The sequence below is a fragment of the Acipenser ruthenus genome, chromosome 57 (genome assembly GCF_902713425.1).
Source record: "Acipenser ruthenus chromosome 57, fAciRut3.2 maternal haplotype, whole genome shotgun sequence".
Lineage (NCBI taxonomy): Eukaryota > Metazoa > Chordata > Actinopteri > Acipenseriformes > Acipenseridae > Acipenser > Acipenser ruthenus.
The window spans coordinates 679,387-695,720 of NC_081245.1; the positions used below are offsets into that span (position 1 = coordinate 679,387).

A 16,334-nucleotide genomic window follows, 5' to 3' on the forward strand; every position below is an offset into this window, starting at 1 on the left:
CTAAAGAACAAGAAAAAAAAAACCAGACATTCAGTTGGAGCGCGTCGGGCATGAATGTCACACACACACACGGCCCACTGCATGCACACACACAGGAGACAGAGACACAGACACACACACACACTCACTTAGACAGACACAGACAGACAGTACGTTTTTTTTTTACCTGTATGGGTTGGAAATGGAGCTAAAGAACAGGAAGAAAACAGAGACATTCAATTAGAGACAGAGAAGGTGACCGGAGCAGAGCTCTTTCTTCTATTTCGCTCCATTACTGCTTGTGACTCCCTCTACGCACCAACCCCCCCCCCCCCCCCCCCCGCCCCCTCTCCAGGCAGGTACGCTCCGCTCTGCTCATTTTAAAGCCGTTTTTCCACCCACTGTGTTGCCGATTGCAGATGAAAAGACGTAACGTGCATTCAGAAAGGAATGCTATTTAATCTTCCTTATTATAATCGCGTCGCTTGACCCGAGAAATCAAGCTACGATCAGCAAAGAAAAAAAACCTACATAAAGTGCTGAGAGAAAAAAAAAAAAGTATGCTAAGAAAAGTTTGCGCTCCTTTGCTGTAGTTTATGAACAACAGCAGTGTGGAGTAGTAGTTAGGGCTCTGGACTCTTGACCGGAGGGTCGTGGGTTCAATCCCAGGTGGGGGACACTGCGGTTGTACCCTTGAGCAAGGTACTTTACCTAGATTGCTCCAGTAAAACCCCAGCTGTATAAATGGGGAATTGTATGTAAAAATAATGTGATATCTTGTAACAATTGTAAGTCGCTCTGGATAAGGGCGTCTGCTAAGAAATAAATAATAATAATAATAATAATAATAATAAATATCCTTAAGAGTGCAGAAAATATAAACGGTGTTCACAGCCCTGTGGCATAACCGTAGAACTGTAGTAGAAGAATACAGGCTATGTAATGACCGCAGACAGAGGGACACACTGAGGACATTTCTCATATTTTTATATGCAACTCCAATCACATATAAAAGAGATTTTTTTTAATGCAATTCCCAAGTCCGCAAAACATAAAAGTGCCTCGTTTTGGTTTGAAACTGGAAAATGAAGGGTTAACAAGCACAGTCATGGTGGAACATACTGTAAAGTGACTGCATCTGTATTTGTCATCTCTAAAAAAAAAACATGAAAACCAAACAAAAAAAAACTTTCGTCCAAACTCCAATCAATAATAATAATAATAATAATAATAATAATAATAATAATAATAATCAGTGCAGCAGTGTGTAGTGGTTAGGGCTCTGGACTCTTGACCGGAGGGTCGTGGGTTCAATCCCAGGTGGGGGACACTGCTGCTGTACCCTTGAGCAAGGTACTTTACCTAGATTGCTCCAGTAAAAACCCAACTGTATAAATGGGGAATTGTATGTAAAAATAATGTGATTGTAACAATTGTAAGTCGCCCTGGATAAGGATGTCTGCTAATAAATATAATAATAATATTGATCAGGGATAGAAATATGGCTTCTATTGCACAGCAGTTGAATCCATTCCTGGTTTTATTATGAGATTAATAAGAATCCCCTGATCTTGTTACTTATACACACTGTGGCCAATCAAGCTGGTATTAAAACCTGGAATGGGTGACACTGCTGTGCCATAGGAGTCTTATTTCCACCCCTGACCTTGATGCGTACGTGAGGCTGGTCTCCCACAATTACTGCAGGTCACTCATGCAAGATCAGTGAATCACAAGATAAAACTTCAGCGATCCGTGAATATAATAATGATAATAATGATGATAATGACTGGGCTTTACTCACCTTGTGGTCTGCCTAGGGGATCACCTGGACCAAACGGTACTCCTGCTGCACCCATTCCGAATCCTCCTCCTGAATAAAAGAAAATAAAAAAGGCTTCCTTATAACACCATCAATTAATTCTAACTGGGCTAGAAAGGATTCAGGAAAGGTTAAGCTACTACTCGATGGGGGTGTGCATCTGTTATTTCTGTCCCCTCTGAAACAGCTTTAGTATCGAGAGATTTTCCGTTTATTGACTCCCAGTAGCCACAGATGCAGGGGGGGACAGAAATGACATTTCCATGCCACCTATTGGTCATTCCTATAAGAACACATCATCTCTTTATAAATTCTGCTTTTATAAGTGGCTAAAGAAAATGATTTAGTAAGATGGATTAATGTGTAAGCCTGGTAAACTATGATCTGAGTAGACACACCCACGTAGAGTAGCAGAGCACATGCATACTAGGATATTAAACTAAGAAATATCAGAGAAATCTAGATGACATTACCAGGGGTTTTTCACTCTCCAGAACCAATGCTGCTATTGTCACTGGAGTAAATGGATGGTATTGTCTTCCACGTACCATCTTATGAAAGTTCCCCATAGTAAATGCACAGTAGAGGGTAACAGAGCACAGTGAACGCATAGGGAAGCATTATAAAAATAGCAAAGGATGGTAAAGCATATTAAAAAAAGAGTAATCTAACTCTTATAAAAGTGTCCCATAGTAAACAGTGTAATAAAGAATAAAGAATGGTAAAGCACAGGGAAGCATTGTAAAGCACAGAGAGGTCTGGTAAAGCATAGGGAAGCATTGTAAAGCACAGTGAGGTCTGGTAAAGCATAGGGAAGCATTGTAAAGCACAGAGAGGTGTGGTAAAGCATAGGGAAGCATTGTAAAGCACAGAGAGGTCTGGTAAAGCATAGGGAAGCATTGTAAAGCACAGAGAGGTGTGGTAAAGCATAGGGAAGCATTGTAAAGCACAGAGAGGTCTGGTAAAGCATGGGGAAGCATTGTAAAGCACAGAGAGGTGTGGTAAAGCATAGGGAAGCATTGTAAAGCACAGAGAGGCGTGGTAAAGCATAGGGAAGCATTGTAAAGCACAGAGAGGTCTGGTAAAGCATAGGGAAGCATTGTAAAGCACAGAGAGGTCTGGTAAAGCATAGGGAAGCATTGTAAAGCACAGAGAGGTCTGGTAAAGCATAGGGAAGCATTGTAAAGCACAGAGAGGTCTGGTAAAGCATAGGGAAGCATTGTAAAACACAGAGAGGTCTGGTAAAGCATAGGGAAGCATTGTAAAACACAGAGAGGTCTGGTAAAGCATAGGGAAGCATTGTAAAGCACAGAGAGGTCTGGTAAAGCATAGGGAAGCATTGTAAAGCACAGAGAGGTCTGGTAAAGCACAGGGAAGCATTGTAAAGCACATAGAGGTCTGGTAAAGAGGTATATTAAAAAACAGAGTAAACTGACCCTTATAGAAGTGTCCCGCAGTAAAAACACAGCAGAGGGTAATACAGCACAGTGAAAGCATGGTAAAGTACATTAATAAACATGTCAAACCAGGGTAAACAATACATAGAGAAACCATGGAAAAATAATGGGACAACTACAGAAACTCAGTGCAAAAATGCCATGGAAAACTTTTATAAGAACATAAGAAAGTTTACAAACGAGAGGAGGCCATTCGGCCCATCTTGCTCGTTTGGTTGTTAGTAACTTATTGATCCCAGAACCTCATCAAGCAGCTTCTTGAAGGATCCCAGGGTGTCAGCTTCAACAACATTACTGGGGAGTTGGTTCCAGACCCTCACAAATCTCTGGGTAAAAAAGTGCCTCTTATTATCTGTCCTGAATGCCCCTTTATCTAATCTCCATTTGTGACCCCTGGTCCTTGTTTCTTTTTTTCAAGTCGAAAACATTCCTTGTGTCTTGGCCAATCAAGCTGGTATTAAAACCTGGAATGGGTGACACTGCTGTGCAATAGGAGTCTTATTTCCATCCCTGACCTTGATGCGTACGTGAGGCTGGTCTCCCACAATTACTGCAGGTCACTCATGCAAGATCAGTGAATCACAAGATAAAACTTCAGCGATCCGTGAATATAATAATGATAATAATGATGATAATGACTGGGCTTTACTCACCCTGTGGTCTGCCTAGGGGATCACCTGGACCAAACGGTACTCCTGCTGCACCCATTCCGAATCCTCCTCCTGAATAAAAGAAAATAAAAAAGGCTTCCTTATAACACCATCAATTAATTCTAACTTGGCTAGAAAGGATTCAGGAAAGGTTAAGCTACTACTCGCCAGGGGTGTGCATCTGTTATTTCTGTCCCCTCTGAAACAGCTTTAGTATCGAGAGATTTTCCGTTTTTGACTCCCAGTAGCCACAGATGCGGGCGGGCAGGGGGGGGGGACAGAAATGACAGTTCCATGCCACCTAGTGGTCATTCCTATAAGAACACATCATCTCTTTATAAATTCTGCCTTTAGAAGTGGTTAAAGAAAATGATTAAGTAAGATGGATTAATGTGTAAGCCTGGTAAGCAATGATCTTAGTAGATAACCTACAGAGAGTAGCAGAGCACATGCATACTAGGATATTAAACTAAGAAATATCAGAGAAATCTAGATGACATTACCAGGAGTAAATGGATGGTGTTGTCTTCCACTCACCCGCTCTTATAAGTGTCCCATAATAAAAGCATAGCACAGTGTCATAAAGCATAAAGCATAGGGAAGCATTGTGAAGCACAGAGAGGTCTGGTAAAGCACAGGGAAGCAATGTAAAACACAGAGAGGTCTGGTAAAGCATAGGGAAGCATTGTAAAGCACAGAGAGGTCTGGTAAAGCATAGGGAAGCATTGTAAAGCACAGAGAGGTCTGGTAAAGCATAGGGAAGCATTGTAAAGCACAGAGAGGTCTGGTAAAGCATAGGGAAGCATTGTAAAGCACAGAGAGGTCTGGTAAAGCATAGGGAAGCATTGTAAAGCACAGAGAGGTCTGGTAAAGCATAGGGAAATATTGTAAAGCACAGAGGTCTGGTAAAGCATAGGGAAGCATTGTAAAGCACATAGAGGTCTGGTAATGCATAGGGAAGCATTGTAAAGCACATAGAGGTCTGGTAAAGAGGTATATTAACAAACAGGGTAAACTGACCCTTATAGAAGTGTCCTACAGTAAAAACACAGCAGAGGGTAATACAGCACAGTGAAAGCATGGTAAAGTACATTAATAAACATGTCAAACCAGGGTAAACAATACATAGAGAAACCATGGAAAAATAATGGGACAACGACAGAAACTCAGTGCAAAAATGCCATGGAAAACTTTTATAAGAACATAAGAAAGTTTACAAACGAGAGGAGGCCATTCGGCCCATCTTGCTCGTTTGGTTGTTAGTAACTTATTGATCCCAGAACCTCATCAAGCAGCTTCTTGAAGGATCCCAGGGTGTCAGCTTCAACAACATTACTGGGGAGTTGGTTCCAGACCCTCACAAATCTCTGGGTAAAAAAGTGCCTCTTATTATCTGTCCTGAATGCCCCTTTATCTAATCTCCATTTGTGACCCCTGGTCCTTGTTTCTTTTTTTCAAGTCGAAAACATTCCTTGTGTCTTGGCCAATCAAGCTGGTATTAAAACCTGGAATGGGTGACACTGCTGTGCAATAGGAGTCTTATTTCCATCCCTGACCTTGATGCGTACGTGAGGCTGGTCTCCCACAATTACTGCAGGTCACTCATGCAAGATCAGTGAATCACAAGATAAAACTTCAGCGATCCGTGAATATAATAATGATAATAATGATGATAATGACTGGGCTTTACTCACCCTGTGGTCTGCCTAGGGGATCACCTGGACCAAACGGTACTCCTGCTGCACCCATTCCGAATCCTCCTCCTGAATAAAAGAAAATAAAAAAGGCTTCCTTATAACACCATCAATTAATTCTAACTGGGCTAGAAAGGATTCAGGAAAGGTTAAGCTACTACTCGATGGGGGTGTGCATCTGTTATTTCTGTCCCCTCTGAAACAGCTTTAGTATCGAGAGATTTTCCGTTAATTGACTCCCAGTAGCCACAGATGCAGGGGGTGACAGAAATGACAGTTCCATGCCACCTAGTGGTCATTCATATAAGAACACATCATCTCTTTATAAATTCTGCTTTTATAAGTGGCTAAAGAAAATGATTTAGTAAGATGGATTAATGTGTAAGCCTGGTAAACTATGATCTGAGTAGAAACACCTACATAGAGTAGCAGAGCACATGCATACTAGGATATTAAACTAAGAAATATCACAGAAATCTAGATGACATTACCAGGAGTAAATGGATGGTGTTGTCTTCCACTCACCCGCTCTTATGTGTCCCATAATAAAAGCATAGCACAGTGTCATAAAGCATAAAGCATAGGGAAGCATTGTAAAGCACAGAGAGGTCTGGTAAAGCATAGGGAAGCATTGTAAAGCACAGAGAGGTCTGGTAAAGCACAGGGAAGCATTGTAAAGCACATAGACGTCTGGTAAAGAGGTATATTAAAAAACAGAGTAAACTGACCCTTATAGAAGTGTCCCGCAGTAAAAACACAGCAGAGGGTAATACAGCACAGTGAAAGCATGGTAAAGTACATTAATAAACATGTCAAACCAGGGTAAACAATGCATAGAGAAACCATGGAAAAATAATGGGAGAACTACAGAAACTCAGTGCTAAAATGCCATGGTAAACTTTTATAAGAACATAAGAAAGTTTACAAACGAGAGGAGGCCATTCTGCCCATCTTGCTTGTTTGGTTGTTAGTAGCTTATTGATCCCAGAACCTCATCAAGCAGCTTCTTGAAGGATCCCAGGGTGTCAGCTTCAACAACATTACTGGGGAGTTGGTTCCAGACCCTCACAATTCTCTGGGTAAAAAAGTGCCTCTTATTTTCTGTCCTGAATGCCCCTTTATCTAATCTCCATTTGTGACCCCTGGTCGTTGTTTCATTTTTTCAAGTCGAAAACATTCCTTGTGTCTTGGCCAATCAAGCTGGTATTAAAACCTGGAATGGGTGACACTGCTGTGCAATAGGAGTCTTATTTCCACCCCTGACCTTGATGCGTACGTGAGGCTGGTCTCCCAGAATTACTGCAGGTCACTCATGCAAGATCAGTGAATCACAAGATAAAACTTCAGCGATCCGTGAATATAATAATGATAATAATGCTGATAATGACTGGGCTTTACTCACCTTGTGGTCTGCCTAGGGGATCACCTGGACCAAACGGTACTCCTGCTGCACCCATTCCGAATCCTCCTCCTGAATAAAAGAAAATAAAAAAGGCTTCCTTATAACACCATCAATTAATTCTAACTGGGCTAGAAAGGATTCAGGAAAGGTTAAGCTACTACTCGCCAGGGGTGTGCATCTGTTATTTCTGTCCCCTCTGAAACAGCTTTAGTATCGAGAGATTTTCCGTTTATTGACTCCCAGTAGCCACAGATGCGGGCGGGCAGGGGGGGGACAGAAATGACAGTTCCATGCCACCTAGTGGTCATTCATATAAGAACACATCATCTCTTTATAAATTGTGCTTTTTAAGTGGCTAAAGAAAATGATTTAGTAAGATGGATTAATGTGTAAGCCTGGTAAACTATGATCTGAGTAGACACACCCACGTAGAGTAGCAGAGCACATGCATACTAGGATATTAAACTAAGAAATATCAGAGAAATCTAGATGACATTACCAGGAGTAAATGGATGGTGTTGTCTTCCACTCACCCGCTCTTATAAGTGTCCCATAATAAAAGCATAGCACAGTGTCATAAACCATAAAGCATAGGGAAGCATTGTAAAGCATAGAGAGGTCTGGTAAAGCACAGGAAAGCATTGTAAAGCACAGAGAGGTCTGGTAAAACATAGGGAAGCATTGTAAAGCACAGAGAGGTCTGTTAAAGCATAGGGAAGCATTGTAAAGCACAGAGAGGTCTGGTAAAGCACAGGGAAGCATTGTAAAGCACATAGAGGTCTGGTAAAGAGGTATATTAGAAAACAGAGTAAACTGACCCTTATAGAAGTGTCCCGCAGTAAAAACAGAGCAGAGGGTAATACAGCACAGTGAAAGCATGGTAAAGTACATTAATAAACATGTCAAACCAGGGTAAACAATGCATAGAGAAACCATGGAAAAATAATGGGAGAACTACAGAAACTCAGTGCAAAAATGCCATGGTAAACTTTTATAAGAACATAAGAAAGTTTACAAACGAGAGGAGGCCATTCTGCCCATCTTGCTCGTTTGGTTGTTAGTAGCTTATTGATCCCAGAACCTCATCAAGGAGCTTCTTGAAGGATCCCAGGGTGTCAGCTTCAACAACATTACTGGGGAGTTGGTTCCAGACCCTCACAATTCTCTGGGTAAAAAAGTGCCTCTTATTTTCTGTCCTGAATGCCCCTTTATCTAATCTCCATTTGTGACCCCTGGTCCTTGTTTCTTTTTTTCAAGTCGAAAACATTCCTTGTGTCTTGGCCAATCAAGCTGGTATTAAAACCTGGAATGGGTGACACTGCTGTGCAATAGGAGTCTTATTTCCATCCCTGACCTTGATGCGTACGTGAGGCTGGTCTCCCACAATTACTGCAGGTCACTCATGCAAGATCAGTGAATCACATAATAAAACTTCAGCGATCCGTGAATATAATAATGATAATAATGATGATAATGACTGGGCTTTACTCACCCTGTGGTCTGCCTAGGGGATCACCTGGACCAAACGGTACTCCTGCTGCACCCATTCCGAATCCTCCTCCTGAATAAAAGAAAATAAAAAAGGCTTCCTTATAACACCATCAATTAATTCTAACTGGGCTAGAAAGGATTCAGGAAAGGTTAAGCTACTACTCGATGGGGGTGTGCATCTGTTATTTCTGTCCCCTCTGAAACAGCTTTAGTATCGAGAGATTTTCCGTTAATTGACTCCCAGTAGCCACAGATGCAGGGGGGGGACAGAAATGACAGTTGCACGCCACCTAGTGGTCATTCCTATAAGAACACATCATCTCTTTATAAATTCTGCCTTTAGAAGTGGTTAAAGAAAATGATTTTGTAAGATGGATTAATGTGTAAGCCTGGTAAACTATGATCTGAGTAGACACACCCACATAGAGTAGCAGAGCACATGCATGCTAGGATATTAAACTAAGAAATATCAGAGAAATCTAGATGACATTACCAGGGGTTTTTCACTCTCCAGAACCAATGCTGCTATTGTCACTGGAGTAAATGGATGGTATTGTCTTCCACGTACCATCTTATGAAAGTTCCCCATAGTAAAAGCACAGCAGAGGGTAACAGAGCACAGTGAATGCATAGGGAAGCATTATAAAAATAGCACAGGATGGTAAAGCATATTAAAAAAGGAGTAATCCAACTCTTATAAAAGTGTCCCATAGTAAACAGTGTAATAAAGAATAAAGAATGGTAAAGCACAGGGAAGCATTGTAAAGCACAGAGAGGTCTGGTAAAGCATAGGGAAGCATTGTAAAGCACAGAGAGGTCTGGTAAAGCATAGGAAAGCATTGTAAAGCACAGAGAGGTCTGGTAAAGCATAGGGAAGCATTGTAAAGCACAGAGAGGTCTGGTAAAGCATAGGGAAGCATTGTAAAGCACAGAAAGGTCTGGTAAAGCATAGAGAAGCATTGTAAAGCACAGAGAGGTCTGGTAAAGCATAGGGAAGCATTGTAAAGCACAGAGAGGCGTGGTAAAGCATAGGGAAATATTGTAAAGCACAGAGGTCTGGTAAAGCATAGGGAAGCATTGTAAAGCACATAGAGGTCTGGTAATGCATAGGGAAGCATTGTAAACCACATAGAGGTCTGGTAAAGAGGTATATTAACAAACAGGGTAAACTGACCCTTATAGAAGTGTCCTACAGTAAAAACACAGCAGAGGGTAATACAGCACAGTGAAAGCATGGTAAAGTACATTAATAAACATGTCAAACCAGGGTAAACAATACATAGAGAAACCATGGAAAAATAATGGGAGAACTACAGAAACTCAGTGCAAAAATGCCATGGTAAACTTTTATAAGAACATAAGAAAGTTTACAAACGAGAGGAGGCCATTCTGCCCATCTTGCTCGTTTGGTTGTTAGTAACTTATTGATCCCAGAACCTCATCAAGCAGCTTCTTGAAGGATCCCAGGGTGTCAGCTTCAACAACATTACTGGGGAGTTGGTTCCAGACCCTCACAATTCTCTGGGTAAAAAAGTGCCTCTTATTTTCTGTCCTGAATGCCCCTTTATCTAATCTCCATTTGTGACCCCTGGTCCTTGTTTCTTTTTTTCAAGTCGAAAACATTCCTTGTGTCTTGGCCAATCAAGCTGGTATTAAAACCTGGAATGGGTGACACTGCTGTGCAATAGGAGTCTTATTTCCATCCCTGACCTTGATGCGTACGTGAGACTGGTGTCCCAGAATTACTGCAGGTCACTCATGCAAGATCAGTGAATCACAAGATAAAACTTCAGCGATCCGTGAATATAATAATGATAATAATGATGATAATGACTGGGCTTTACTCACCCTGTGGTCTGCCTAGGGGATCACCTGGACCAAACGGTACTCCTGCTGCACCCATTCCGAATCCTCCTCCTGAATAAAAGAAAATAAAAAAGGCTTCCTTATAACACCATCAATTAATTCTAACTGGGCTAGAAAGGATTCAGGAAAGGTTAAGCTACTACTCGCCAGGGGTGTGCATCTGTTATTTCTGTCCCCTCTGAAACAGCTTTAGTATCGAGAGATTTTCCGTTTATTGACTCCCAGTAGCCACAGATGCAGGGGGGGGGGACAGAAATGACATTTCCATGCCACCTATTGGTCATTCCTATAAGAACAGACCATCTCTTTATAAATTCTGCTTTTATAAGTGGCTAAAGAAAATGATTTAGTAAGATGGATTAATGTGTAAGCCTGGTAAACTATGATCTGAGTAGACACACCCACGTAGAGTAGCAGAGCACATGCATACTAGGATATTAAACTAAGAAATATCAGAGAAATCTAGATGACATTACCAGGGGTTTTTCACTCTCCAGAACCAATGCTGCTATTGTCACTGGAGTAAATGGATGGTATTGTCTTCCACGTACCATCTTATGAAAGTTCCCCATGGTAAAAGCACAGCAGAGGGTAACAGAGCACAGTGAACGCATAGGGAAGCAAAAGAATAGCAAAGGATGGTAAAGCATATTAAAAAAGAGTAATCTCACTCTTATAAAAGTGTCCCATAGTAAACAGTGTAATAAAGAATGAAGAATGGTAAAGCACAGGGAAGCATTGTAAAGCACAGAGAGGTCTGGTAAAGCATAGGGAAGCATTGTAAAGCACAGAGAGGTCTGGTAAAGCATAGGGAAGCATTGTAAAGCACAGAGAGGTCTGGTAAAGCATAGGGAAGCATTGTAAAGCACAGAGAGGTCTGGTAAAGCATAGGGAAGCATTGTAAAGCACAGAGAGGTCTGGTAAAGCATAGGGAAGCATTGTAAAGCACAGAGAGGTCTGGTAAAGCATAGGGAAGCATTGTAAAGCACAAAGAGGTCTGGTAAAGCATAGGGAAGCATTGTAAAGCACATAGAGGTCTGGTAAAGCATAGGGAAGCATTGTAAAGCACAGAGAGGTCTGGTAAAGCATAGGAAAGCATTGTAAAGCACAGAGAGGTCTGGTAAAGCATGGGGAAGCGTTGTAAAGCACAGAGAGGTCTGGTAAAGCATAGGGAAGCATTGTAAAGCACAGAGAGGTCTGGTAAAGCATAGGGAAGCATTGTAAAGCACAGAGAGGTCTGGTAAAGCATAGGGAAGCATTGTAAAGCACAGAGAGGTCTGGTAAAGCATAGGGAAGCATTGTGAAGCACATAGAGGTCTGGTAAAGCATAGGGAAGCATTGTAAAGCACAGAGAGGTCTGGTAATGCATAGGGAAATATTGTAAAGCACAGAGGTCTGGTAAAGCATAGGGAAGCATTGTAAAGCACATAGAGGTCTGGTAATGCATAGGGGAGCATTGTAAAGCACATAGAGGTCTGGTAAAGAGGTATATTAACAAACAGGGTAAACTGACCCTTACAGAAGTGTCCTATAGTAAAAACACAGCAGAGGGTAATACAGCACAGTGAAAGCATGGTAAAGTACATTAATAAACATGTCAAACCAGGGTAAACAATACATAGAGAAACCATGGAAAAATAATGGGAGAACTACAGAAACTCAGTGCAAAAATGCCATGGTAAACTTTTATAAGAACATAAGAAAGTTTACAAACGAGAGGAGGCCATTCGGCCCATCTTGCTCGTTTGGTTGTTAGTAACTTATTGATCCCAGAACCTCATCAAGCAGCTTCTTGAAGGATCCCAGGGTGTCAGCTTCAACAACATTACTGGGGAGTTGGTTCCAGACCCTCACAATTCTCTGGGTAAAAAAGTGCCTCTTATTTTCTGTCCTGAATGCCCCTTTATCTAATCTCCATTTGTGACCCCTTGTCCTTGTTTCTTTTTTTCCCAAGTCGAAAACATTCCTTGTGTCTTGGCCAATCAAGCTGGTATTAAAACCTGGAATGGGTGACACTGCTGTGCAATAGGAGTCTTATTTCCACCCCTGACCTTGATGCGTACGTGAGGCTGGTCTCCCAGAATTACTGCAAGTCACTCATGCAAGATCAGTGAATCACAAGATAAAACTTCAGCGATCCGTGAATATAATAATGATAATAATGATGATAATGATTACACTTTACTCACCTTGTGGTCTGCCTAGGGGATAACCTGGACCAAACGGTACTCCTGCAACACCCATTCTGAATCCTCCTCCTGAATAAAAGAAAATAAAAAAGGCTTCCTTATAACACCATCAATTAATTCTAACTTGGCTAGAAAGGATTCAGGAAAGGTTAAGCTACTACTCGATGGGGGTGTGCATCTGTTATTTCTGTCCCCTCTGAAACAGCTTTAGTATCGAGAGGTTTTCCGTTTATTGACTCCCAGTAGCCACAGATGCAGGGGGGGGACAGAAATGACAGTTCCATGCCACCTAGTGGTCATTCCTATAAGAACACATCATCTCTTTATAAATTCTGCCTTTAGAAGTGGTTAAAGAAAATGATTTAGTAAGATGGATTAATGTGTAAGCCTGGTAAGCAATGATCTTAGTAGATAACCTACAGAGAGTAGCAGAGCACATGCATACTAGGATATTAAACTAAGAAATATCAGAGAAATCTAGATGACATTACCAGGAGTAAATGGATGGTGTTGTCTTCCACTCACCCGCTCTTATAAGTGTCCCATAATAAAAGCATAGCACAGTGTCATAAAGCATAAAGCATAGGGAAGAATTGTAAAACACAGAGAGGTCTGGTAAAGCATAGGGAAGCATTGTAAAGCACAGAGAGGTCTGGTAAAGCATAGGGAAGCATTGTAAAGCACAGAGAGGTCTGGTAAAGCACAGGGAAGCATTGTAAAGCACATAGAGGTCTGGTAAAGAGGTATATTAAAAAACAGAGTAAACTGACCCTTATAGAATTGTCCCGCAGTAAAAACACAGCAGAAGGTAATACAGCACAGTGAAAGCATGGTAAAGTACATTAATAAACATGTCAAACCAGGGTAAACAATGCATAGAGAAACCATGGAAAAATAATGGGAGAACTACAGAAACTCAGTGCTAAAATGCCATGGTAAACTTTTATAAGAACATAAGAAAGTTTACAAACGAGAGGAGGCCATTCTGCCCATCTTGCTTGTTTGGTTGTTAGTAGCTTATTGATCCCAGAACCTCATCAAGCAGCTTCTTGAAGGATCCCAGGGTGTCAGCTTCAACAACATTACGGGGGAGTTGGTTCCAGACCCTCACAATTCTCTGGGTAAAAAAGTGCCTCTTATTTTCTGTCCTGAATGCCCCTTTATCTAATCTCCATTTGTGACCCCTGGTCGTTGTTTCATTTTTTCAAGTCGAAAACATTCCTTGTGTCTTGGCCAATCAAGCTGGTATTAAAACCTGGAATGGGTGACACTGCTGTGCAATAGGAGTCTTATTTCCACCCCTGACCTTGATGCGTACGTGAGGCTGGTCTCCCAGAATTACTGCAGGTCACTCATGCAAGATCAGTGAATCACAAGATAAAACTTCAGCGATCCGTGAATATAATAATGATAATAATGCTGATAATGACTGGGCTTTACTCACCTTGTGGTCTGCCTAGGGGATCACCTGGACCAAACGGTACTCCTGCTGCACCCATTCCGAATCCTCCTCCTGAATAAAAGAAAATAAAAAAGGCTTCCTTATAACACCATCAATTAATTCTAACTGGGCTAGAAAGGATTCAGGAAAGGTTAAGCTACTACTCGCCAGGGGTGTGCATCTGTTATTTCTGTCCCCTCTGAAACAGCTTTAGTATCGAGAGATTTTCCGTTTATTGACTCCCAGTAGCCACAGATGCGGGCGGGCAGGGGGGGGACAGAAATGACAGTTCCATGCCACCTAGTGGTCATTCATATAAGAACACATCATCTCTTTATAAATTGTGCTTTTTAAGTGGCTAAAGAAAATGATTTAGTAAGATGGATTAATGTGTAAGCCTGGTAAACTATGATCTGAGTAGACACACCCACGTAGAGTAGCAGAGCACATGCATACTAGGATATTAAACTAAGAAATATCAGAGAAATCTAGATGACATTACCAGGAGTAAATGGATGGTGTTGTCTTCCACTCACCCGCTCTTATAAGTGTCCCATAATAAAAGCATAGCACAGTGTCATAAACCATAAAGCATAGGGAAGCATTGTAAAGCATAGAGAGGTCTGGTAAAGCACAGGAAAGCATTGTAAAGCACAGAGAGGTCTGGTAAAACATAGGGAAGCATTGTAAAGCACAGAGAGGTCTGTTAAAGCATAGGGAAGCATTGTAAAGCACAGAGAGGTCTGGTAAAGCACAGGGAAGCATTGTAAAGCACATAGAGGTCTGGTAAAGAGGTATATTAGAAAACAGAGTAAACTGACCCTTATAGAAGTGTCCCGCAGTAAAAACACAGCAGAGGGTAATACAGCACAGTGAAAGCATGGTAAAGTACATTAATAAACATGTCAAACCAGGGTAAACAATGCATAGAGAAACCATGGAAAAATAATGGGAGAACTACAGAAACTCAGTGCAAAAATGCCATGGTAAACTTTTATAAGAACATAAGAAAGTTTACAAACGAGAGGAGGCCATTCTGCCCATCTTGCTCGTTTGGTTGTTAGTAGCTTATTGATCCCAGAACCTCATCAAGGAGCTTCTTGAAGGATCCCAGGGTGTCAGCTTCAACAACATTACTGGGGAGTTGGTTCCAGACCCTCACAATTCTCTGGGTAAAAAAGTGCCTCTTATTTTCTGTCCTGAATGCCCCTTTATCTAATCTCCATTTGTGACCCCTGGTCCTTGTTTCTTTTTTTCAAGTCGAAAACATTCCTTGTGTCTTGGCCAATCAAGCTGGTATTAAAACCTGGAATGGGTGACACTGCTGTGCAATAGGAGTCTTATTTCCATCCCTGACCTTGATGCGTACGTGAGGCTGGTCTCCCACAATTACTGCAGGTCACTCATGCAAGATCAGTGAATCACATAATAAAACTTCAGCGATCCGTGAATATAATAATGATAATAATGATGATAATGACTGGGCTTTACTCACCCTGTGGTCTGCCTAGGGGATCACCTGGACCAAACGGTACTCCTGCTGCACCCATTCCGAATCCTCCTCCTGAATAAAAGAAAATAAAAAAGGCTTCCTTATAACACCATCAATTAATTCTAACTGGGCTAGAAAGGATTCAGGAAAGGTTAAGCTACTACTCGATGGGGGTGTGCATCTGTTATTTCTGTCCCCTCTGAAACAGCTTTAGTATCGAGAGATTTTCCGTTAATTGACTCCCAGTAGCCACAGATGCAGGGGGGGGACAGAAATGACAGTTGCACGCCACCTAGTGGTCATTCCTATAAGAACACATCATCTCTTTATAAATTCTGCCTTTAGAAGTGGTTAAAGAAAATGATTTTGTAAGATGGATTAATGTGTAAGCCTGGTAAACTATGATCTGAGTAGACACACCCACATAGAGTAGCAGAGCACATGCATGCTAGGATATTAAACTAAGAAATATCAGAGAAATCTAGATGACATTACCAGGGGTTTTTCACTCTCCAGAACCAATGCTGCTATTGTCACTGAAGTAAATGGATGGTATTGTCTTCCACGTACCATCTTATGAAAGTTCCCCATAGTAAAAGCACAGCAGAGGGTAACAGAGCACAGTGAATGCATAGGGAAGCATTATAAAAATAGCACAGGATGGTAAAGCATATTAAAAAAGGAGTAATCCAACTCTTATAAAAGTGTCCCATAGTAAACAGTGTAATAAAGAATAAAGAATGGTAAAGCACAGGGAAGCATTGTAAAGCACAGAGAGGTCTGGTAAAGCATAGGGAAGCATTGTAAAGCACAGAGAGGTCTGGTAAAGCATAGGAAAGCATTGTAAAGCA

At 41.4% G+C, this 16,334-nt stretch overlaps 1 protein-coding gene across 13 annotated transcripts in view; it reads right to left on the reverse strand.

Annotated features, from left to right (window-relative positions):
* The window catches only part of LOC117407604 (inter-alpha-trypsin inhibitor heavy chain H3-like), a 36,391-nt gene that overhangs the window by 2,390 nt on the left and 17,667 nt on the right, over positions 1–16,334 (reverse strand). For 6 of the 13 annotated variants that reach the window (XM_059017590.1, XM_059017586.1, XM_059017583.1 and 3 more), the window contains 10 exons: positions 15,487–15,555; positions 13,995–14,063; positions 12,551–12,619; positions 10,344–10,412; positions 8,497–8,565; positions 7,005–7,073; positions 5,603–5,671; positions 3,912–3,980; positions 1,784–1,852; positions 167–187 (listed from right to left, as the gene is read on the reverse strand). In XM_059017590.1, coding sequence (XP_058873573.1) covers positions 167–187; positions 1,784–1,852; positions 3,912–3,980; positions 5,603–5,671; positions 7,005–7,073; positions 8,497–8,565; positions 10,344–10,412; positions 12,551–12,619; positions 13,995–14,063; positions 15,487–15,555 — 642 coding nt within the window. The remainder of the gene's footprint in view (positions 1–166; positions 188–1,783; positions 1,853–3,911; positions 3,981–5,602; positions 5,672–7,004; positions 7,074–8,496; positions 8,566–10,343; positions 10,413–12,550; positions 12,620–13,994; positions 14,064–15,486; positions 15,556–16,334) is intronic. The other 7 variants (XM_059017592.1, XM_059017591.1, XM_059017589.1 and 4 more) reach the window with 4 other exon arrangements.